Genomic DNA, 26,879 nt, shown 5'->3' on the forward strand with positions numbered 1-26,879 from the left:
TACTGCCACCTCCACAGCCGCAGCAATACCAGGTTTGCGCAGGATATCCGACCAGACCGTACGGAACCGCCTACGTGAGGTAGGAATTCGTACCAGACGTCCAGTTCGAGGTGTCATCTTAACACCACAACACCGTCGACTCCGACTGCAGTGGTGCCAGATTCATCGACAATGGCCTCAACTGCGATGGAGACAGGTGTGGTTCAGTGACGAGTCCCGATTTCTGCTCCGACGTCATGATGGAAGATGTCGCATGTATAGGCGTCGTGGTGAACGTTATGCGGCAAACTGCGTGCAGGAAGTGGACAGATTCGGCGGGGGTAGTGTCATGGTGTGGGCAGCCATCTCACACACTGGCAGAACTGACCTGGTCCACGTGCAGGGCAACCTGAATGCACAGGGCTACATTGACCAGATCCTCCGGCCACACATCGTTCCAGTTATGGCCAACGCCAACGCAGTGTTCCAACATGACAATGCCAGGCCTCACACAGCACGTCTCACAAATTTCCTACAGAACAACAACATTAATGTCCTTCCTTGGCCATCGATATCACCGGATTTGAACCCAATTGAGCATCTATGGGATGAGTTGGACCGATGCCTCCGACAGCGACAACCACAGCCCCAGACCCTGCCCGAGCTGGCAGCAGCCTTGCAGGCCGAGTGGGCCACCATCCCCCGGGACGTCATCCGTACTCTGGTTGCTTCAATGGGCAGGCGGTGCCAGGCAGTTGTCAACACACGCGGAGGCCACACCCGGTATTGACTCCAGATGACCTTGACCTTGGTGGTGTGTCCTATCACTTACTCACAATGGACTAGAGTGAATTGTGAACAATCCTGCAACATTTGGTAATTATCGGACTCACCATTCAATAATTAAATCAATTCTCCAAATGTTACGACAATGTGGTTTTGCATTTCTTCTTTTGAAGAGTATATATATATATTTTTGCTTCACCCACACCTTTGAAGAGCACTTTTTAATGACTTTTTTCCAGCAGCACCCCATCCCCACTCCCATGTCCTATGTGTCTGATATACAGCAGCACCCCATCCCCACTCACGTCATAATTATGTGTCTGATATACAGCAGCACCCCATCCCCACTCTCATGTCCTATGTGTCTGATATACAGCAGTACCCCATTCCCACTCTCATGTCCTATGTGTCTGATATACAGCAGCACTCCATCCCAACTCTTATGTCATATGTGTCTGATATACAGCAGCACCGCATCCCCACTCTTATGTCCTATGTGTGATATACAGCAGCATCCATTCCCTCTCATGTCCTATATGTGATATATACAGCATCACCTATATACAGCAGCCATCCTATATGCATGTCTGATATACAGCAGCACCCCATCCCCACTCACATGTCATAATTATATGTCTGATATACAGCATCACCCCATCACCACTCTCATGTCCTATGTGTATGATATACAGCAGCACCCATCCCCACTCACATCCTATATGTTTGATATACAGCAGCACCCCATCACTACTCACATCCTGTGTCTGATATACAGCAGCACCCTATCATCACTCACATGTCATGTGTCTGATATACAGTAGCACCCCATCCCCATTCATGTCCTATATGTCTGATATACAGCAGCAACCCATCCTCATTCATGTCCTAAATGTCTGATATACAGCAGCACCCCATTCCCTGGCATGTCCCATGTGTCTGATATACAGCAGCACCCTATCACCACTCACATGTCATGTGTCTGATATACAGTAGCACCCCATCCCCATTCATGTCCTATATGTCTGATATACAGCAGCAACCCATCCTCATTCATGTCCTAAATGTCTGATATACAGCAGCACCCCATTCCCTGGCATGTCCCATGTGTCTGATATACAGTAGCACCCCATCCCCATTCATGTCCTATATGTCTGATATACAGCAGCAACCCATCCTCATTCATGTCCTAAATGTCTGATATACAGCAGCACCCCATTCCCTGGCATGTCCCATGTGTCTGATATACAGCAGCAACCCATCCCCATCCATGTCCTATATATCTGATATGTAGCAGCACCCTATCCCCACTCACATCCTATATGTGCCTGATAAAGCTCAGCATCTAGTCCTCACTCACATCCTGTCTGATATACAGCAGCACCCATCCCTACTCTCATGTACTATGTCCAATATCCTACAGTATTGCAGGTGCCTGTGAAGGAGTGTAAAATGTGCACAGGTATGTAAAATTACTTTGCAGTTGTGTGCACAGGAAATTATACTTATACAAGGGGGTCTAGATTGTGGTGAGCAAAGTTTTAGGGGGGTTGGGTCATGCTCATCTGGATAATAGTTTTTGACAAAACAAATTGCTTATATGAGGGGAGTTGAACCCCAAAAAGCCTGTTATATGACAGCCTACAAGATATATACATATTTGAATAGTAGAAGAAATACCACAACATACAATGATAGGAATTTGTATATAATACTGAAATAGAAATCACACGAATACACAATATAAACCTACCTACAACAATCACTGCTAAGCTAGTGTGTGATTTTGACATAAGACTATCAATCTTTGAATATGTCTAAAACAAAACACTTACCTTGCTTAATGTCCTATACTTGTATAAACCGTATTAGAAATCCATGGGTGTGTATCTATCAGAGTTATTCTATCATGTGCATACATATACACTGCACACACCTGAACCACCCGTTATGTTCAGGGACACGGCATACAGCTTTCGATCCACACACTGCGGACCGGTTTGGTTGGTATATAAATAGATTCGTGGCGATACTATTCAGGCCAAACACCTCCCTGTTTACCGCCTTAGTTAACTTGTAACTGGTGTAAAATGTATAACCGAATAAAAACGAAATGGGCATGAGGTTAAAGTTAAAGTTTGTTTTGTTTAACGACACCACTAGAGCACATTGATTGATTTATTAATCATCGGCTATGTCATGTCAAATATTTTGTAATTTTAACATATATAGCCTTAGCGACAAAAGAACCGCTACATTTCTCCTTTAGCAGCAAGGGATCTTTTATATGCACGATCCCAAAGACAGGATAGCACATACCACGGGCTTTGATATAATAGTCGTAGTGCACTGGTTGAAACGAGAAATAGCCCAATGGGCCCATCTACGGGAGTCGATCCCAGACCGACCATGCACCATGTGCAGGCACGCGCTTTTAACAGCGCATTTGAGAAAGTTCTTTAGCATAAAAGAACACGGACTGCACGGGCTATAGCCAGTTACAACCGGAAAACAGTTCACGAGGAAATTTAATGTTTAGCTACGGCTACCAACACGTTGTTTAATTAGGTGCCACTTAATTAATGTCACTTGGTCTAATGAATCGCGGTCAGCTAGAAAAGAAACTCGTTACACGGAAAATGAATGCGTAGCCGCAATAAAGAGAACCATGCAAGAACAGAACTAGTAAAAAAGTATCGCTAAAATAATTAAAGAAAAAAATCATCAGCCAGTATCAGGACAAGGGCTGGTCCAAGGAGTGAGACCATTTGCGTCACCCCACCTCCACCCCCACATCCGAAAAAACAATATCAAAAATAAAAAAATCAATCAATCAATCTAATAATTTAAAAATATATATATAATAAAATGTCCCCATTTTAAACAATTTGATTACAATTTTCATTAAACGAATTCCAAACTTTATTTGCCTTTTAAGGAATTTAGATCATGCGCCCCTTTTAGCCTTGACCCCTTCCTAAATTATTTCCAGGGTCCTCTCTCAGAAGGGTAATATTTTCCAAGCCATGTTCAGTTTGTACCAACTAGTTCCAAATTTTCAATGACTGGTTGGAAATGGCGACTTATTAGAATAATAATAACAGTGTGAATGACTGGCAAAACCGGTTATCGGCTATGAATAGCTGCATGTCTCAAAACGCATGGGACGGAGCTGGCGTTACGTTTAGCATAGGACTACTGCAGGGCGTGTTGATACAACCAAAGGGTCGAACAGGTAATAATGTAATATTTAGTTGTGTGTTAATATATTATACTTTTCAAGAATAGCGAGATGTTATTAGGAAATATTTGTATTTATTGTTATACGTCGGCTGTCAGCTAGTGAGATACTTGGCTGTCATTGTTTGAAGGGTGGCGTACACAAGTACATTCTTAGTAAATATACCAAGTAGCTATCACGGATTTCGATATTTATTTTGGTTCAGGGGTTGAAATATTTCATTTCTTCCAGTCTCTGACATGTTGATTTGAAAAGGTGTAGCAGATTAAAACATCAATTTAAAGTTTGTTTTGTTCAACAACATCACTAGAGTAATTTGATTAGTTAATTATTTTCGGCTATTGGATGTCAATCCTTTAGTAATTCAGACATGTAGTCTGCAGAGGAAACTTGTTACATTTTGCAGTTAGAATCAATGGATCTTTTATATGCTCTTTCCCACAAACAGAACGTATACATACCATGACCTTTGATATAGTGACAGCAATAAACAGTAAAATATCCAACCCTCTTTATGTGTGTATCAATATAATGGGGGGGTGGGGGGGGGTAACAGGTGGCAATATTTCCATATTATTTTATATGTGTAATGAAACTTCTTTACAAAAGCAGCAAATACATACAATTCTAGGGGCTTTACAAAATGCTTATTGGGGGGTATCATGTTTGTCAAAAGGTACATAATGTTTTCAAAAGTTGTCTTATTTGTATTTTATAAAGTAAAATGCAGCTACTCAATGCTAGTTCATTCTTTAACAGATTTTTTTTTTTATCTAGTATTTATTAGCAAACAAAACAAATGTAAATAGAAATAAAAATCCAATTATATTGGTCAGATTACATCACAAGGGAAAAGGGGGGGGGTATTGGTCGGTGTTACATAATAAGGAGAAGGAAAAGGGGTTATTGGTCCGTGTTACATAATTTTAGAGGCCTAATATCTGTATAATTTTTGTCCGGATTTGAGGTTTTGCTTCAGCAGTTGCCCCCCTTTGCCCCTTGTAGACTTATGATTCCAAAATGCACACAAATTCTTTCAAGAAATTGCGCAATACTTTCTTTTTTTACTTTTATTCTACGGGACATTCAAAATTCAATAGCACCAAAATTGCCCCCTGCTGGCTCTCTCTTGCACTTGCCAGTGCGGGCAGTCCCCTCTCCCACCCACTCCAACCCTTTCCTGTCCTGGACGGAGGAGCAGGCCACGGCCGGCACCAGCACCCATGATAGGCATGTGCTACGACAGCTTGTTCTAAATGTGCAAGTAAAACCCTATGACCTGACCTGACCTGATCTTTCCAACTAGAAATTTTGAGTATAGCTTATGAATAGTTACAGATCAAATTTGACTTTCATGGGCATTTTCCCATTTTTGACAGTTATAGCCCTTGAACTGATAAAATTTGTTGGGCTCGGTAGGGGACATATAACGGGCTTCCACACTGAAGCACATTTATCCTGCTAGTAGTGGCTCCAGAAGACAACATGCCGACATACTAATGTTACAGTATTATGTATCCATTATTTTAGTATTCATTGAGTGCTTGCTTCAAGTGCTTGTTTAGCAGGATCAAACCACCTTGGTGGATCCATTCAACTGATTGGGTTTTTTCTCATTCTAACTAGTGCATCACAACTGGAATACGGTTGTGGTATGTGCTTTCCTGGGAAAGTGCATATAAAAGATCCCATGCTGCATTAAGAAAAATGTGGTGGGTTTCCTCTGGTAACTATGTGTTAGAATTACCAAATGTTTGATATCCAATAGCTGGGAGGCGAGATGTAGCCCAGTGGTAAAGCACTAGCTTGATGCACGTTTGGTTTGGGGTTGATTCCCATCAGTGGGCCCATTGGGCTATTTCTCGCTCCAGACAGTGCACCTTGACTGGTATATCAAAGGTTGTGATATGTGCTATCCCAGGGGTGCAGAAATGGAATATATTTCACGAGCCCGCTGGACCAGAACCACCTAAAATTTACTAGCCCGCAATAATTTCTACTAGTTTGCTATCTATTGAAGTGTTCTTAATAATGTTTTGTCAATATATATATATATCATTTGAAGTGAAGACACTGTATATTAAAATGTATGTATGTATATATTGCCTGCAATCCAGTGAGTTTACTGGGCACATTACCTACAATTGTCTAAACTGCCTACAGTCCTGTTAGTTAACCACTTATCAACTTTATGTGGCAAACAAAATAAAAAAGACAGATCGCCCGTTGGACTGGTAGTTAATTTTTTAACTCGTCCGTCAGAATTTTTACTTGCATTTGGCGAGCGGGCGAGTACTTTCTGCACCAACGCTATCCTGTCTGTGGGATGGTGCATATAAAAGGCCATGGTATGTACTATCCTGTCTGTGGGATGGTGCATATAAAAGGCCACGGTATGTACTATCCTGTCTGTGGGATGGTGCATATAAAAGGCCATGGTATGTACTATCCTGTCTGTGGGATGGTGCATATAAAAGGTCATGGTATGTACTATCCTGTCTGTGGGATGGTGCATATAAAAAGCTGTGATATGTGCTATCCTGTCTGTGGGATGGTGCATATAAAAGGCTGTGGTATGTGCTATCCTGTCTGTGGGATGGTGCATATAAAAGGCTGTGGTATGTGCTATCCTGTCTGGGATGGTGCATATAAAAGGCTGTGGTATGTGCTATCCTGTCTGTGGGATGGTGCATATAAAATATCCCTTGCTGCTAATCAAAAAGAGTAGTCCATGAAGTGGCAACAACGGGTTTCCTCCCTCAGTATTTGTGTGGTCTGTAACCATATGTCCAACGCCATATAACCATAAATAAAATGTGTTGAATAAGTCGTTAAATAAAACATTTTCTTCCTTCCTTCTTTCAATAGCTGGTGATTAATAAATCAATGTGCTCTAGTGATGACATTAAAAAAAAACTCTCTCTCTTTTTTTTAAGACTTAGTGATTTAGGGGTGATCTCAATGTGTCTTGCACGTTTATCACCACCATCAAGCAATTTATTTAAAGTAATTTTTAATTATTCCTAATATCACGACCAAAATAACACATCTGGATACATTACTTTCTTTTGTTACTGTTGTTGTTGTCACTATTGTTATTGTTTTTTATTTTCAGTGCTGGACGTCAAAGGCTGTGTCTTGTGTGACAGACACCAGTAATATGGACCACATTCTTGTGGTTTTCACTGTGCTGTTATGTGGTGAGTTGCAGGGTTTGAATTTTATAACAGCATCGCCTTCCTTACTTGCCATTGTGCCCTGATAAATTGGGACATTGTTGACATTAAGAAAAATGCCTTGATGCCCCATCCAGTTTGCTGTCATGCCCTTCCTGTACGTCCCATGTTGTACATGTTTGTGTACCCTTAATTGTGAAAATATAATAAATAAAAATTGCAAAGCAACTAACGATTTGATGATACAATTTGTGAACGTTTCATATTTCAGTTTTAAGCAGCCTAAACACACATGCAACCAATTTTGCTTTCGTACCTGCCTTGATGTCCTAAGTTTTGTTTTATTCTCCCTCAGAAATTCTAGATCCTCAGCTTATTGTATTATTATATAATATTTGATTGTATTATTATATAATATGTGATTGTATTATTATATAATATGTGATTGTATTATATTGTATTATATAATATGTGATTGTATTATATAATATGTGATTGTATTATATATAATATGTGATTGTATTATTATATAATATGTGATTGTATTATTATATAATATGTGATTGTATTATATATGTGATTGTATTATTATATAATATGTGATTGTATTATTATATAATATGTGATTGTATTACTATATAATGTGTGATTGTATTACTATATAATGTGTGATTGTATTACTACTATATAATGTGTGATTGTATTACTATATAATGTGTGATTGTATTACTATATAATTTGTGATTGTATTACTATATAATATGTGATTGTATTACTATATAATATGTGATTGTATTACTATATAATATATGATGTTCATGCTATTAATGTATTAACTGGTTTCGTTTTAGGGCACTATGTAGCAGCACAAAACAAAGCTCCATACTTTTTTGAGAATGCCACCATGAATGGCTTTCACGTTTCAGAAGACACTCCTGTGGGTATGTAACTCTCAAACCGTTAAACTGTTCAAAATCACATTTCTGCACCAGTTAGAATCCAAATGATAGTTTGGCTGATCTATAGAATCTCTGTTAGATGCCTGTCAGTGGACCAATACCGTGACTGATCTATAGAATCTCTGTTAGATGCCTGTCAGTGGACCAATACCGTGACTGATCTATAGAATCTCTGTTAGATGCCTGTCAGTGGGACAATACCGTGACTGATCTATAGAATCTCTGTTAGATGCCTGTCAGTGGGACAATACCGTGACTGATCTATAGAATCTCTGTTAGATGCCTGTCAGTGGACCAATACCGTGACTGATCTATAGAATCTCTGTTAGATGCCTGTCAGTGGAACAATACCGTGACTGATCTATAGAATCTCTGTTAGATGCCTGTCAGTGGGACAATACCGTGACTGATCTATAGAATCACTGTTAGATGCCTGTCAGTGGGACAATACCGTGACTGATCTATAGAATCTCTGTTAGATGCCTGTCAGTGGGACAATACCGTGACTGATCTATAGAATCACTGTTAGATGCCTGTCAGTGGACCAATACCGTGACTGATCTATAGAATCACTGTTAGATGCCTGTCAGTGGACCAATACCGTGACTGATCTATAGAATCTCTGTTAGATGCCTGTCAGTGGGACAATACCGTGACTGATCTATAGAATCACTGTTAGATGCCTGTCAGTGGGACAATACCATGATCAGTAGAATCTCTGTTAGATGCCTGTCAGTGGGACAATACCGTGACTGATCTATAGAATCACTGTTAGATGCCTGTCAGTGGGACAATACCGTGACTGATCTATAGAATCTCTGTTAGATGCCTGTCAGTGGGACAATACCGTGACTGATCTATAGAATCACTGTTAGATGCCTGTCAGTGGACCAATACCGTGACTGATCTATAGAATCTCTGTTAGATGCCTGTCAGTGGACCAATACCGTGACTGATCTATAGAATCTCTGTTAGATGCCTGTCAGTGGGACAATACCGTGACTGATCTATAGAATCTCTGTTAGATGCCTGTCAGTGGGACAATACCGTGACTGATCTATAGAATCACTGTTAGATGCCTGTCAGTGGGACAATACCGTGACTGATCTATAGAATCTCTGTTAGATGCCTGTCAGTGGGACAATACCGTGACTGATCTATAGAATCACTGTTAGATGCCTGTCAGTGGACAATACCGTGACTGATCTATAGAATCACTGTTAGATGCCTGTCAGTGGACCAATACCGTGACTGATCTATAGAATCTCTGTTAGATGCCTGTCAGTGGACCAATACCATGACTGATCTATAGAATCTCTGTTAGATGCCTGTCAGTGGGACAATACCATGACTGATCTATAGAATCACTGTTAGATGCCTGTCAGTGGGACAATACCGTGATCAGTAGAATCTCTGTTAGATGCCTGTCAGTGAGACAATACCCTGACTGATCTATAGAATCACTGTTAGATGCCTGTCAGTGGACCAATACCGTGACTGATCTATAGAATCTCTGTTAGATGCCTGTCAGTGGGACAATACCGTGACTGATCTATAGAATCTCTGTTAGATGCCTGTCAGTGGACCAATACCGTGACTGATCTATAGAATCTCTGTTAGATGCCTGTCAGTGGGACAATACCGTGACTGATCTATAGAATCTCTGTTAGATGCCTGTCAGTGGGACAATACCGTGACTGATCTATAGAATCTCTGTTAGATGCCTGTCAGTGGACCAATACCGTGACTGATCTATAGAATCTCTGTTAGATGCCTGTCAGTGGAACAATACCGTGACTGATCTATAGAATCTCTGTTAGATGCCTGTCAGTGGGACAATACCGTGACTGATCTATAGAATCACTGTTAGATGCCTGTCAGTGGGACAATACCGTGACTGATCTATAGAATCTCTGTTAGATGCCTGTCAGTGGGACAATACCGTGACTGATCTATAGAATCACTGTTAGATGCCTGTCAGTGGACCAATACCGTGACTGATCTATAGAATCACTGTTAGATGCCTGTCAGTGGACCAATACCGTGACTGATCTATAGAATCTCTGTTAGATGCCTGTCAGTGGACCAATACCATGACTGATCTATAGAATCTCTGTTAGATGCCTGTCAGTGGGACAATACCGTGACTGATCTATAGAATCACTGTTAGATGCCTGTCAGTGGGACAATACCATGATCAGTAGAATCTCTGTTAGATGCCTGTCAGTGGGACAATACCGTGACTGATCTATAGAATCACTGTTAGATGCCTGTCAGTGGGACAATACCGTGACTGATCTATAGAATCTCTGTTAGATGCCTGTCAGTGGGACAATACCGTGACTGATCTATAGAATCACTGTTAGATGCCTGTCAGTGGACCAATACCGTGACTGATCTATAGAATCTCTGTTAGATGCCTGTCAGTGGACCAATACCGTGACTGATCTATAGAATCTCTGTTAGATGCCTGTCAGTGGAACAATACCGTGACTGATCTATAGAATCTCTGTTAGATGCCTGTCAGTGGGACAATACCGTGACTGATCTATAGAATCACTGTTAGATGCCTGTCAGTGGGACAATACCGTGACTGATCTATAGAATCTCTGTTAGATGCCTGTCAGTGGGACAATACCGTGACTGATCTATAGAATCACTGTTAGATGCCTGTCAGTGGACCAATACCGTGACTGATCTATAGAATCACTGTTAGATGCCTGTCAGTGGACCAATACCGTGACTGATCTATAGAATCTCTGTTAGATGCCTGTCAGTGGACCAATACCATGACTGATCTATAGAATCTCTGTTAGATGCCTGTCAGTGGGACAATACCGTGACTGATCTATAGAATCACTGTTAGATGCCTGTCAGTGGGACAATACCGTGACTGATCTATAGAATCTCTGTTAGATGCCTGTCAGTGGGACAATACCGTGACTGATCTATAGAATCACTGTTAGATGCCTGTCAGTGGGACAATACCATGATCAGTAGAATCTCTGTTAGATGCCTGTCAGTGGGACAATACCGTGACTGATCTATAGAATCACTGTTAGATGCCTGTCAGTGGGATGACTGATCTATAGAATTCTGTTAGATGCCTGTCAGTGGGACAATACCGTGACTGATCTATAGAATCTCTGTTAGATGCCTGTCAGTGGACCAATACCGTGACTGATCTATAGAATCTCTGTTAGATGCCTGTCAGTGGACCAATACCGTGACTGATCTATAGAATCTCTGTTAGATGCCTGTCAGTGGACCAATACCGTGACTGATCTATAGAATCTCTGTTAGATGCCTGTCAGTGGAACAATACCGTGACTGATCTATAGAATCTCTGTTAGATGCCTGTCAGTGGGACAATACCGTGACTGATCTATAGAATCACTGTTAGATGCCTGTCAGTGGGACAATACCGTGACTGATCTATAGAATCTCTGTTAGATGCCTGTCAGTGGGACAATACCGTGACTGATCTATAGAATCACTGTTAGATGCCTGTCAGTGGACCAATACCGTGACTGATCTATAGAATCACTGTTAGATGCCTGTCAGTGGACCAATACCGTGACTGATCTATAGAATCTCTGTTAGATGCCTGTCAGTGGACCAATACCATGACTGATCTATAGAATCTCTGTTAGATGCCTGTCAGTGGGACAATACCGTGACTGATCTATAGAATCACTGTTAGATGCCTGTCAGTGGGACAATACCATGATCAGTAGAATCTCTGTTAGATGCCTGTCAGTGGGACAATACCGTGACTGATCTATAGAATCACTGTTAGATGCCTGTCAGTGGGACAATACCGTGACTGATCTATAGAATCTCTGTTAGATGCCTGTCAGTGGGACAATACCGTGACTGATCTATAGAATCACTGTTAGATGCCTGTCAGTGGACCAATACCGTGACTGATCTATAGAATCTCTGTTAGATGCCTGTCAGTGGACCAATACCGTGACTGATCTATAGAATCTCTGTTAGATGCCTGTCAGTGGGACAATACCATGACTGATCTATAGAATCACTGTTAGATGCCTGTCAGTGGGACAATACCGTGATCAGTAGAATCTCTGTTAGATGCCTGTCAGTGAGACAATACCCTGACTGATCTATAGAATCACTGTTAGATGCCTGTCAGTGGACCAATACCGTGACTGATCTATAGAATCTCTGTTAGATGCCTGTCAGTGGGACAATACCGTGACTGATCTATAGAATCTCTGTTAGATGCCTGTCAGTGGACCAATACCGTGACTGATCTATAGAATCTCTGTTAGATGCCTGTCAGTGGGACAATACCGTGACTGATCTATAGAATCTCTGTTAGATGCCTGTCAGTGGACCAATACCGTGACTGATCTATAGAATCTCTGTTAGATGCCTGTCAGTGGACCAATACCGTGACTGATCTATAGAATCTCTGTTAGATGCCTGTCAGTGGACCAATACCGTGACTGATCTATAGAATCTCTGTTAGATGCCTGTCAGTGGGACAATACCGTGACTGATCTATAGAATCTCTGTTAGATGCCTGTCAGTGGGACAATACCGTGACTGATTTATAGAATCTCTGTTAGATGCCTGTCAGTGGACCAATACCGTGACTGATCTATAGAATCACTGTTAGATGCCTGCCAGTGGGCCAATTGGGTCATTTCTTGTTCCAGCCATGACTGTATGTATGTATGTATGTATGTATGTATGTATGTATGTATGTATTGATGTATGAATATCTATATTGTGTATCTATGACGAGGTTGATTGTTACATACACAGATATTAACGCACTGGTGCAGGGAATAATTAAATCTTTTCTGGCCTCACAAATTGTCCCGTGCCGTTGCTGGGACTCGAACCTATGGCACCAAATCACCCACAACTTTGCAGACTTGCCATGATACCTTTTGAGCTATTGAGGCATCCATAAAATGGATGCTCTTTAACTCAACTATATATGCATGTGGTCTATAAGTTACACGGTCAATCCCGCTTACATGCATGAAACAGTGTGTGTGTGTGTGTGTGTGTGTGTGTGTGTGTGTGTGTGTGTATGTAGTAAAAAACATGTAGTGTTGATTGCATCCTTCAGTAAAACATTTCTTCCTATTTTTGTGACTTCCAATCTATTAAGGTTGTACCAGTATGTTAGAATATATGGGGTTAATTGTTTTTAGAATATAAGGGATGTTTGATTATTTGTGGCTTACTTTTAATGACATTTTTATTGATACAAACAGGGACTGTGATTTACCAGCTACAAGGCATCGATCCCAATGGAGACCAGATTTTCTTTTTCATCAAACCCGAGAATGAAGAGTTGGTTGTCAACAAGAACACAGGAGTGGTCTCACTGAAGGCACCTCTAGTCTACAATCCTGTGAGTTTACTGGGCACATTATCTTCAGTTGTCTAAACTGCCTACAATCCTGTGAGTTCATGTGCATATTCCATAATTGTCTGAACTGCCTGCAATCCTGTGAGTTTACTGGGCACATTATTTACAATTATCTAAACTGCCTACAATTCTGTGAGTTTACTGGGCACATTATCTACAATTGTCTGAACTGCCTACAATTCTGTGAGTTTACTGGGCACATTATCTACAATTGTCTAAAATGCCTACAATCCTGTGAGTTTACTGGACACATTATTTACAATTGTCTAAAATGCCTATAATCCTGTGAGGTTTTAATGTGCATTATCTACAATCCTGTGAGTTTATGTGCATTGTCTACAATTATCTAACCGTCTTCAGTCCTGTGAGTTACTTTGTCGTCTGTACTACTATATGTAGCTCAGTGGTAACGCACTCGCCTTATGTGAAGTCTGGCTGAGATCAGCAGTCCCTGTCAATGGGCTATATCTCATTTCAGTCAGTGTACCACGACAAAGGCCATTATATGTGCTATCCTGTCTGTGGGATGGTGTATATAAAGATCCCTTGATTCTAATGGAAATATATAGCGGGTTTCCTCTCTAAAACTATGTAAAAATTACCAAATATCTGACATCTAACAGCCGATGTTTAATAAATCAATGTGCTCTAGTGGAGTTGTTAACCAAAACAAACTTTAATTTTTTTAACTGTATTACTATGTGTTTTCAATTCACCAGTTGTTGCCACACACATACAAATACACACACACACACACACACATACACACAGAAAGAGAGAAAGAGAAAGATGGAGAGAGAGAGAGAGAGTACTTTGAGCTAGGATTGATAATGTCATACTGTTAGTCAAGCTAAATGTTTTGTAAATGTCTTTACTGCAGTGTTTACTAATAACTTGATAAGAAAGTTATTGTATTTTGTGTTTCTCTGTTTAGCTCGACTATGAAAGAAAGTTTACCATTATCATCACAGATCAGTTTGGTGTAAATGTGAGTACTTTTACATTTCTCTATAGGATAGTTATCCAACATATGATTAGGGTTGGAATTCACTAGCAAACACACGCACGTAGATACGCACACGTACATACACACTGCCTTACATCTCTTAACACTGATTATTTTGGACAATGTGATTATTGCCCTTCTCAATATTTTCAGTAGTGCAGTTTTTCACTGAGTGTAAAGTTCTTATAAATATGAAAGTCTGGTGTCACTAAAAAATATTATTTTATCTATTTCAGTTATTTGCACAATTGTGTGGTTTTCAATTGGACCACAGGCTCCTCCCCACCCCTCCAGATTTCTAATATCTAATAATACTCCATTTAAAGCTAAAACTCATGACAGGTGGAAATTATTTCACTCAGGACATATATTTGATAATAACTCATATATTTGATAATAATTGGTAACTCGTTTGTTATTCTCTATATATGGGGTACTAGCCGAAGCTTCTCTCTGTGGGCTGGTGACTTTCTGAAACATTTATCTAACCCTTATTACCATGTTCTTTAAAAAAAAACACCTTAATAAACCTAGCTATGGCCCTGTATTTGTTATTGCTTGTGGTTCTTCTGTATTAAAACTACCTTTTTTTATATTTCAGACTCAGCTTGGAATTAGTATTTTCATTGATGATGCTAATAACCAGGAGCCAAAGTTCACCAGAGATACATACCAAATTACAGTTCCAGAAGTAAGTATGACATGTACAATTGGCAGTGACATGTAGTTAAGTATAGTAGGGCGCCCATCTGAAGTAGAATTGGTCTCACTTTTTTCTATGGAGTGTTCAGTCCCAATGAATGCCATACAACACTCTCTCTCTCTCTCTCTCTCTCTCTCTCTCTCTCTCTCTCTCTCTCTCTCTCTCTCTCTCTCTCTGACTACAGGTCGATAGGTACAGGGTTCGCAGCCTGGTAGCAGCTCCAATGCAGAGCGAGTTCTTAAGGACTCGGTGGATAGGTATAAGGCCACTACACCCTCTTCTTTCTCACTAACCACTAACCAACTAACAATTAACCCAAATAGCTGACTTGTGTCCCAGGACAGCGTGCTTGAACCTTAACTGTATATAAGCACGTTAATAAGTTGAAATGAAATGTGATCTTAATTTGATAATAATCTGGTAATAAATGAACACAATTATCTACTCCAAATTATGTGTCCTGGGCCCCGTTCCGTGAAGCGATCTTAGAACTAAGATCACCTTAAGTGTATAACTAACTTACGCCCTTAAGATGATCTTAGCACTGAGAATTGCTTTGTGGAACGTGGCCCTGTTTGGTGGAAATACTGCTGTTGTTTCTTCTAGGATAACATATATATTTCTTTGCAGAGTACCCAAGTTAATTCCCCTATTATAAGTGGTTTGTCAGCAACAGATGCCGATTACAAAGGAGCACCAATCAGTGTAACCTGCAACATATCAGCAGTAGAAAATCCAGATCAATCGGTAAGTTATTTAAATATCAGCAGTAGAAAATCCAGATCAATCGGTAAGTTATTAAAATATCAGCAGTAGAAAATCCAGATGAATCGGAAAGTTATTTAAATATCAGCAGTAGAAAATCTGGATGAATCAGTAACTTAAATATCAAAGTAGAAAATCTAGATGAATTGGTAAGCAAAACCAAATATCAATAGTAGAAAATTTAGACAAATCATTATGTTAACCGAAATTTCAGTAGTAGGAAATTTAAGTGAATTAATAATCGAAATGTCAGTAGTAGAAAATCTAGATGAATCAGTATGTTTACCCAAATAATAAGTATGAAATTTAGATAAATTGGTATGTCAAGTTAAATATTGACATTTTGTAATCATTGAAACATTGGCAAGTTTGACTGAAGTATTTTTCTTCTATATTATTGACACTGGTTTGCCACTTTGCTTTTTCAATATTGTATATGTTTTTTTAACTGAAAAATAATTTTTAAATTTGTGAAAATATTAATGATTTGGCAAAGCAATTTGGCAAAGTTTTCACAATTTTAGTAATCATCCAACTTGCCTTGGTGCTTACATTTCTGTTAATATATCAAAAGCAAGACTTGCTGTATCTCCCCACTAAACTTAAAACTGGAACCATCAATGAGAAATCGGCCATACAGCACTGTAATCTTGGTGACTTTGTTTGTACTACCCCTTCCCCCTCCTCAGTATTTAGGTGATAAAATTATTGGTGATGCAAATGTGACATCTTTTCAGCGTAGACTAAACTATAAGACTTTCCTAGTATTTAGGATAGCCTGACTATTGGTGATGAAAATGTGACATTATCATTTCAGCATAGACTAAACTATAAGACTTTCCCAGTATTTAGGATAGCCTGACTATTGGTGATGAAAATGTGACATTATCATTTCAGCATAGACTAAACTATAAGACTTTCCTAGTATTTAGGATAGCCTGACTATTGGTGATGAAAATGTGACATTATCATTTCAGCATAGACTAAACTATAAGACTTTCCCAGTATTTAGGATAGCCTGACTATTGGTGATGAAAATGTGACATTATCATTCAGCATAGACTAAACTATAAGACTTTCCCAGTATTTAGGATAGCCTGACTATTGGTGATGAAAATGTGACATTATCATTTCAGCATAGACTAAACTATAAGACTTTCCCAGTATTTAGGATAGCCTGACTATTGGTGATGAAAATGTGACATTATCATTTCAGCATAGACTAAACTATAAGACTTTCCCAGTATTTAGGATAGCCTGACTATTGGTGATGAAAATGTGACATTATCATTTCAGCAAAGGCTAAGCTGTGAGACTTTCAGGGTGGAGGTGCTTTCGTCCAGTAACAGAGAGTGGAGTGGGAACTTGATACTTCAGAAACCACTGGATTTTGAAACTCGCTTTTTCTATCAAGTGCCACTTGTGCTCAGTGTGAGTAGACTATTTGCACTCATATACATTTTGCATAAAGTCATTAAGCATACATTAGGGAACATTTCAATAGAAACCACTGGATTTTTCTATCAAGAGCCACAAGTGCTCAGTTTGAGTAGACTATTTGCATTCATAAACATTTTACATAAAGTCATTAACATACATTAGGGAATATTATGATAGAAAACACTGGATTTTGAAACATGTTTTCTATCAAGAGCCACTCATTTTCAACGTGAGTAGACTTATTGCACTCATAAACATTTTACATGAGGAAGGAAGGTAATGCTTTATTTGATGACCCACTCAACACATTATATTTACGGTTATATAGCGTCAGACATATGGTTAAAGACCACATAGATATTAAAAGAGGAAACCCACTGTCATAAGTTCATGGGCTATTCTTTTCGATTAGCAGCAATGGATCTTTTATATGCACTATCCCACAGACAGGGTAGTACATAACACAGCCTTTGATATACCAGTCTTGGTGCACTGCCTGGAACGAGAAATAGCCCAATGGGCCCACCGACGGGGCTCGATCCTAGACCAACCATGCATCAAGTGAGCGCTTTAACACTGGGCTACATCCTGCCCCATTTTACATAAAGTCATTAAAATACATTATTGAACATTTCAATAGGAATCTCATACAGATTTATCATGAAGACATTAACAAATACGAGTTAACATTTCAATAGGAATCTCATACAGATTTATCATGAAGACATTAACAAATACGAGTTAACATTTCAATAGGAATCTCATACAGATTTGTCATGAAGACATTAACAAATACGAGTTAACATTTCAATAGGAATCTCATACAGATTTGTCATGAAGACATTAACAAATACGAGTTAACATTTCAATAGGAATCTCATACAGATTTGTCATGAAGACATTAACAAATACGAGTTAACATTTCAATAGGAATCTCATACAGATTTGTCATGAAGACATTAACACACATTTTATATGAAGACATTAAACATGAACTCACATTGAATACAATTAACATACATCATTGATTTACATAAACAAAATTAACAAGTCTTAGGTAAATAGTGATAGAAAACAACATGCATACAAACTTAATATGCATTTAAACATATTACCATAATAAGATTTACATAAAAAGAATTTAATAAGCAATATATAATTAACATTGCTTGTGTTCACATTTTATAAGGATTGAATTTATCATACACTTGAACACATAAGTTAACTTTATTTTCAGGATGGGTTGCACTTCAATTTACAAAGTATTGAGATCAACTTGGAGGACGTTAATGATGCTCCACCACTTTTTGAGCGAGCTTTGTCGACCATTATAGATGAGAACATGCCTGCTGTAAGTTAATCCATGTTAAACTCATTCTCTCGCATGCCCACTGGAGACAATTTATGCTATTACACAACAATATACCACATATGTTTGATAATGATTTACAAATATTTGATTGGCTGCTTTTGGGATATATTTATATTTGTATACATAAATGTAGTAGCTTTATTACTCACATCTTTTATTTTTAAATGTTTATCAGTTATGATTTAATCTGAACAATAATTGTTTAACTTTTTGGTGTTGTAGTTTTCATACATTACTAATGTCCTTGCAAGAGATGGTGATGTGAACAAGCCAAGGGACATCGCCTACGAACTCACCTGTCGTAAGTTTTGTCTTGCTACTATTATTTTTATTAAAGTTTGTTTTGTTTAACAACACCACTAGAGCACATTGATTTATTAATCATCAGTTATTGGATGTTAAATATATTCTGATTTTTTAGAGGAAATCTGCTACATTTTTCCATTAGTAGCAAGAGATCTTTTATGTGCACCATCCCACAAACAGGATAACACATACCACAACCTTTGATATACCAGTTGTGGTGCACTGGCTGGAACGAGAAATAGCCCAATAGGCCCACAGATGGGGATCGATCCCAGACTGACAGCGCTTCAAGCGAGCACTTTACCACTGTTAAACTGTACCACCCCTTGTTTGTATGAACCATTTTTATTACCCCAGCGGACACTTGAATGAAAAAATTTATCATGCATTTATTTAACTGGCCATTTGATTGGGTAGTTCAATTCACTGCGACCAATGAATGGGTGTGTACTAAATCAGATGCAACATATATAGACCTTGGCCATGGTGTAGCAGCTTTGAGTCTCTCTTGGGTTGTCATGCCATGAACTGAACAGTTCAGGCCCTTTTAAGGGCCCCTATGGGCAACCTAGGGAGACATGTCAGCACCATAGGTCCAATTAACGAGCTAGTCTTGGCCTACTATAATTCCAAACCTATACGTAGCTCCCTATCTTTTCCTTTTCAACCGACCGTTCAAAAATTGCGCCTAAAATTCCTTCATCAAAATGCGTACCCATTCTCTTTGGCTTAATATTATGGGACTTTCCAAATCCTTGCACCAGCCATTGCAGGTGGTCCCCCCCCTCCAACCCACCCCACCCCTTTCCTGTCTTGGACAGAGGAGCCGGCCAAGGTGGGCACCTGTGCCCAGGAAAGGTGTGTGCTACAACAGCTTATTCTGAAAGTGCACGTTAAACACTCTGACCTGACCTGACAGCATCTCTCCAAGATCAAACTGCTGGCCTTGCTAGGAGTAGGTCCAAGTGAAACCCTTAATGGATATAGGCATGTAAAACAAGTTTTGAGTTGGTACTAATTTTGAGTTGGTACTAATTTCAGAAAACTGTTGGATTACATGTCAATATAAACAAAACTTTGGTAAATGAAGGACAATGACATGTGGATTCTGCTCACTTTAATTTTAATTAAAGAATTCACTTGGAGCCATATGTTCTGCAAACTTAACTCAGAATGAAAGTAAATGTATATGCACACATTTCTATCTTTATTAAAGTCTGTTTCAAAATAATTGGCATATTATAGTTAAGGGGCTATGCATAAACACATCCAGGCTTGGGGTAATAAATAAAATATCAATCTTGCTACTATATATTATCAGGTTTACGTCCCTCATGAAATAAGCTTCTTTTGTCACTGGCTAAATCATATGACAAGTTCACTCAGGACTTAAATTTGATAATACATAGTAGCTCATTAAATATCCTCTGTATGGTCACGGTTTAATAGTAGCTCATTAAATATCCTCTATATGGTGACTGTTTAATAGTAGCTCATTAAATATCCTCTATATGGTGACTGTTTAATAGCAGTTCATTAAATATCCTCTGTATGGTCACGGTTTAATAGCAGTTCATTAAATATCCTCTGTATGGTGACTGTTTAATAGTAGCTCATTAAATATCCTCTGTATGGTGACTGTTTAATAGTAGCTCATTAAATATCCTCTGTATGGTGACTGTTTAATAGTAGCTCATTAAATATCCTCTGTATGGTGACTGTTTAATAGTAGCTCATTAAATATCCTCTGTATGGTGACTGTTTAATAGTAGCTCATTAAATATCCTCTATATGGTGACTGTTTAATAGCAGCTCATTAAATATCCTCTATATGGTGACTGTTTAATAGTAGCTCATTTAATATCTTCTGTATGGTGACTGTTTAATAGTAGCTCATTAAATATCCTCTGTATGGTGACTGTTTAATAGTAGCTCATTAAATATCCTCTATATGGTGACTGTTTAATAGTAGCTCATTAAATATCCTCTATATGGTGACTGTTTAATAGTAGCTCATTAAATATCCTCTATATGGTGACTGTTTAATAGCAGTTCATTAAATATCCTCTGTATGGTGACTGTTTAATAGTAGCTCATTAAATATCCTCTTAAATATCCTCTGTATGGTGACTGTTTAATAGCAGTTCATTAAATATCTTCTATATGGTGACTGTTTAATAGTAGCTCATATAATATCCTCTGTATGGTGACTGTTTAATAGTAGCTCATTAAATATCCTCTGTATGGTGACTGTTTAATAGTAGCTCATTAAATATCCTCTGTATGGTGACTGTTTAATAGTAGTTCATTAAATATCTTCTGTATGGTGACTGTTTAATAGTAGTTCATTAAATATGGTGACTGTTTAATAGCAGTTCATTAAATATCTTCTATATGGTGACTGTTTAATAGCAGTTCATTAAATATCTTCTATATGGTGACTGTTTAATAGTAGCTCATTAAATATCTTCTATATGGTGACTGTTTAATAGTAGTTCATTAAATATCTTCTGTATGGTGACTGTTTAATAGTAGTTCATTAAATATGGTGACTGTTTAATAGCAGTTCATTAAATATCTTCTGTATGGTGACTGTTTAATAGCAATTCATTAAATATCTTCTATATGGTGACTGTTTAATAGTAGCTCATTAAATATCTTCTATATGGTGACTGTTTAATAGTAGCTCATTAAATATCTTCTATATGGTGACTGTTTAATAGTAGTTCATAAATATCCTCTGTATGGTGACTGTTTAATAGTAGCTCATTAAATATCTTCTATATGGTGACTGTTTAATAGTAGCTCATTAAATATCCTCTATATGGTGACTGTTTAATAGTAGCTCATTAAATATCCTCTGTATGGTGACTGTTTAATAGCAGTTCATTAAATATCCTCTGTATGGTGACTGTTTAATAGTAGCTCATTAAATATTCCCTATATGGTGACTGTTTAATAGTAGCTCATTAAATATCTTCTATATGGTGACTGTTTAATACTAGCTCATTAAATATCCTCTATATGGTGACTGTTTAAAGCACAGTAATGAACTGTTAACACAGGGCTCAAACTTAACAATTTGTCGCCTACAGCAATATTTTAAAGAGTTAAGGGGTGCTGAATAAATACATCCCAACTTGACATGAATTCACAAGAATAATGTCATGTATCTTGTATGACATCATACTGTAAAAGCCTGGCTAGATTAATCATACTAATATTTGTGTACACAAACTGGAATTATATGATTTTCTAACTATTCTTATTGGATTGCAGGAAAATAAAATGACTGGTTACTGCCTTAATATATGAGCTTTTATTGTGTTCAGGTCAACTGGTAAATTCAGCTCGACAGAGTTAGGCTTTCTAACCTTCACATATTAAAGCCGATATCTTAAGGCAGTAACCCGTTATCTATTCTGTTGTACAAGATGTATGTATACACAAATTCTAAATTATGACATATATATGTATTGTTTTCTTTCCAGATAATGATTCCTTTTCAATCCAGTCCTCTCCATATGGACAGGCCAACATCACCAATCTGATGACAATTGACAAGGAGTCCGATCTTTTCCAGGAAAGAGGTTTCATCATGTTGTGTATTAAGGTGAGATAGTGATTACAGTCTAGTAGGTGACAGTAACTGAAATCTTTCACAGGTCCGGGAAGTTATAGTTCCCAGTGTATATGGGAAAACTGTGTTTCAAGTGGGTTACAGTGTTACTGTAATCTTTTACAGGTCAGGGAAATTATAGTTCCCGGTTTATATGGGAAGACTGTGTTTCACATGGGCTATAGTGTAACTGTAATATTTTACAGGCCAGGGAAATTATAGTTCCCGGTGTATATGGGAAGTTAACTTGGGTTACAATCTAACTGTAATCTTTCACAGGCCAGGGAAATTATAGTTCCCGGTGTATATGGGAAGTTAACTTGGGTTACAATGTAACTGTAATCTTTCACAGGCCAGGGAAATTATAGTTCCCGGTGTATATGGGAAGTTCACTTGGGTTACAATGTAACTGTAATCTTTCACAGGCCAGGGAAATTATAGTTCCCGGTGTATATGGGAAGTTAACTTGGGTTACAATGTAACTGTAATCTTTTACAGGTCAGGGAAATTATAGTTCCCGGTTTATATGGGAAGACTGTGTTTCACATGGGCTATAGTGTAACTGTAATATTTTACAGGCCAGGGAAGTTATAGTTCCCGGTGTATATGGGAAGTTAACTTGGGTTACAATGTAACTGTAATCTTTCACAGGCCAGGGAAATTATAGTTCCCGGTGTATATGGGAAGTTCACTTGGGTTACAGTGTAACTGTAATCTTTCACAGGCCAGGGAAATTATAGTTCCCGGTGTATATGGGAAGTTAACTTGGGTTACAGTGTAACTGTAATATTTTACAGGCCAGGGAAATTATAGTTCCCAGTGTATATGGGAAGTTCACTTGGGTTACAATGTAACTGTAATCTTTCACAGGCCAGGGAAATTATAGTTCCCAGTGTATATGGGAAGTTAACTTGGGTTACAATGTAACTGTAATCTTTCACAGGCCAGGGAAATTATAGTTCCCGGTGTATATGGGAAGTTCACTTGGGTTACAGTGTAACTGTAATCTTTCACAGGCCAGGGAAATTATAGTTCCCGGTGTATATGGGAAGTTAACTTGGGTTACAGTGTAACTGTAATATTTTACAGGCCAGGGAAATTATAGTTCCCAGTGTATATGGGAAGTTCACTTGGGTTACAATGTGACTGTAATCTTTCACAGGCCAGGGAAATTATAGTTCCCAGTGTATATGGGAAGTTCACTTGGGTTACAATGTAACTGTAATATTTCACAAACCAGGGAAATTATAGTTCCCAGTGTATATGGGAAGTTCACTTGGGTTACAGTGTAACTGTAATCTTTCACAGGCCAGGGAAATTATAGTTCCCGGTGTATATGGGAAGTTTACTTGGGTTACAGTGTAACTGTAATATTGTACAGGCCAGGGAAATTATAGTTCCTGGTGTATATGGGAAGTTCACTTGGGCTACAGTGTAACTGTAATATTTTACAGGCCAGGGAAATTATAGTTCCCGGTGTATATGGGAAGTTCACTTGGGTTACAATGTAACTGCAATATTTTACAGGCCAGGGAAATTATAGTTCCAGGTGTATATGGGAAGTTCACTTGGGTTACAATATTACTGTAATATTTTACAGGCCAGGAAAATTATAGTTCCCTGTGTATATGGGAAGTTCATTTGGGTTACAATGTAACTGTAATATTTTACAGGCCAGGGAAATTATAGTTCCCGGTGTATATGGGAAGTTCACTTGGGTTACAGTGTAACTGTAATATTTTACAGGCCAGGGAAATTATTTCTCCCGGTTTGTATGGTAATGATGCACTTACAACGGCGGACACGACAATTCGGATAACTGTCCGCGACATGAACGACAACGCTCCAACCTTCCACCAAGACCACTTCAACGTTTCTATCTACGAGAGTATTCCCAACCTGGCCTCACTGCCTGATCTTTTCATGACCGTCACAGATAAAGATTCCGTGAGTGTTTTCTTAAATAGAGAAGCGGAAAGCTCAGTTAAAGATTAATAAAGTAAAGTTAACATCAGACCCCCCCCCCCCAAAAAAAAAAAAAGTGTTTGCCAAGTTTAGTGAAATATGAGGTTAAAGGTTAACTTTGTAATAAAGTAAACAGGGTTCATAGCCGTCTTTAAATTCCTTGAAAGTATTTGAATTTGAAAAAAATCATTAGTCTTTGAATTGTAATACGGTAAAAGTCTTTAAAAGTCTTTAAATTCTCACAAATCATAGCCAAAGCAATATCTTTTACAGCTGTATGTACTTGATATTTTCCAGTTACAAGGTTTAATCTGTCATGATGCATGTTAAAAAGCTCAGTTTTTTGCCATGGACAGTAATGTAAACAAACTGATTTGGTATTTTTATTGCATTCTGTTGTCTTTGACCACTGTGTAAAAGCTTTTTAAAGTCTTTGAAAATGGTAGATAAAAGTCTTTGCAAGTCTTTGAATTTGTTTGGTCTTTAAGGCTATGAACCCTAGTAAAGTTAAAACCAGAGCCCCCAAATTTTTTTTAGTTGAGATGACAATACATTTTGTAAAACAATTTTTGAACATCCTGCATTAAAATAGCTTTTCTGGCTAAAAGGAAAAATTACCAAGAGTTAACTCTCTTAAATAGTGATGTAGTTCTTATGATTTTCTCTTAAGTAGTGACATAATTTGTCTGATTTTCTCTTAAATAGTGACATAATTCGTCTGATTTTCTCTGAAATAGTGACATAATTTGTCTGATTTTCTCTGAAATAGTGATATAATTTGTCTGATTTTTTCTGAAATAGTGACGGAATTTCTATGATTTACTCTTAAACAGTAATGTAATTTCTATGATTTTCTCTTAAATAGTGATGTAATTTCTATGATTTTCTCTTAAATAGTGATATAATTTCTATGATTTTCTCTTAAATAGTGATGTAATTTCCATGATTTTCTCTTAAATAGTAATTTCTGTAATTTTCTCTTAAAAAGTAATTTCTATGATTTTCTCTTAAATAGTAATTTCCATGATTTTCTCTTAAATAGTAATTTCCATGATTTTCTCTTAAATAGTAATTTCTATAATTTTCTCTTAAATAGTAATTTCTATGATTTTCTCTTAAATAGTAATTTCTATAATTTTCTCATAAATAGTAATTTCTATAATTTTCTTTTAAATAGTAATTTCTATAATTTTCTCTTAAATAGTGACATAATTTGTCTGATTTTTTCTGAAATAGTGATGTAATTTCTATGATTTACTCTTAAATAGTGATGTAATTTCTATGATTTTCTCTTAAATAGTGATGTAATTTCTATGATTTTCTCTTAAATAGTGATATAATTTCTATGATTTTCTCTTAAATAGTGACGTAATTTCCATGATTTTCTCTTAAATAGTAATTTCGGTAATTTTCTCTTAAAAAGTAATTTCGATGATTTTCTCTTAAATAGTAATTTCCATGATTTTCTCTTAAATAGTAATTTCCATGATTTTCTCTTAAATAGTAATTTCTATGATTTTATCTTAAATAGTAATGTCTATAATTTTCTCATAAATAGTAATTTCTATAATTTTCTTTTAAATAGTAATTTCTATGATTTTCTCTTAAATACTGACGTAATTTCTATGTTTTTCTCTTAAATAATAATTTCTATAATTTTCTCTTAAATAGTAATTGCTATAATTTTCTCTTAAATAGTAATTGCTATAATTTTCTCTTAAATAATGACGTAATTTGTCTGATTTTCCCCATCTGCTCTATAGTGTACATACTGAAACATTTAGTGTAGGTATTTTGTAAGATGCATTTTAGTGCTTACTTGAAAGCAAAAGTAGGAAGAACTCATTTTACTAGTTATTGGGATTAATACAAAATATATAGTAAAATACATTTAAAGCATATAAATCATAGGTGATGATTTTATCATAAAGTTAATCTTGACAGCACTTTAGTATACTTTAAATGCAGAAGTTTGATGTTTAACGTATAGTTTATTTTCAAACTTGATATTGAGATTGGAAGAAAATCTGCTTTGGCTACATACATGGCCACCGAATAGCAGCAAATTAAGGGATGTTTTTAATGCTCGTTCTCATAGGAATGCCATTGTTATATCATTTGTGAGTGGCTGGTTGGTATGGAATTAAAATCT

General features: G+C 37.5%; 2 protein-coding genes across 2 annotated transcripts in view; one reads left to right on the plus strand and one right to left on the minus strand.

The window, feature by feature from the left end:
* Positions 1-2,729, minus strand: part of LOC121378364 (cadherin-23-like) — an 82,217-nt gene extending 79,488 nt beyond the window's left edge. The window contains exon 1 of the mRNA XM_041506498.1: positions 2,598-2,729. The gene's annotated coding sequence lies outside the window, so the exon portion shown is untranslated. The remainder of the gene's footprint in view (positions 1-2,597) is intronic.
* A 1,131-nt stretch (positions 2,730-3,860) lies between these two features.
* The window catches only part of LOC121378362 (cadherin-87A-like), a 72,324-nt gene continuing 49,305 nt past the window's right edge, over positions 3,861-26,879 (plus strand). The window contains exons 1-12 of the mRNA XM_041506496.1: positions 3,861-3,997; positions 7,119-7,203; positions 8,031-8,120; positions 13,394-13,533; positions 14,486-14,539; positions 15,159-15,248; positions 15,891-16,007; positions 17,322-17,456; positions 18,703-18,816; positions 19,060-19,138; positions 22,635-22,756; positions 24,509-24,709. Of these exons, the coding sequence (XP_041362430.1) occupies positions 7,164-7,203; positions 8,031-8,120; positions 13,394-13,533; positions 14,486-14,539; positions 15,159-15,248; positions 15,891-16,007; positions 17,322-17,456; positions 18,703-18,816; positions 19,060-19,138; positions 22,635-22,756; positions 24,509-24,709 (1,182 nt within the window). The 5' untranslated portion in view covers positions 3,861-3,997; positions 7,119-7,163. The remainder of the gene's footprint in view (positions 3,998-7,118; positions 7,204-8,030; positions 8,121-13,393; positions 13,534-14,485; positions 14,540-15,158; positions 15,249-15,890; positions 16,008-17,321; positions 17,457-18,702; positions 18,817-19,059; positions 19,139-22,634; positions 22,757-24,508; positions 24,710-26,879) is intronic.

This window comes from Gigantopelta aegis, chromosome 8 (assembly GCF_016097555.1).
Source record: "Gigantopelta aegis isolate Gae_Host chromosome 8, Gae_host_genome, whole genome shotgun sequence".
Taxonomy (NCBI): Eukaryota; Metazoa; Mollusca; class Gastropoda; order Neomphalida; family Peltospiridae; genus Gigantopelta; species Gigantopelta aegis.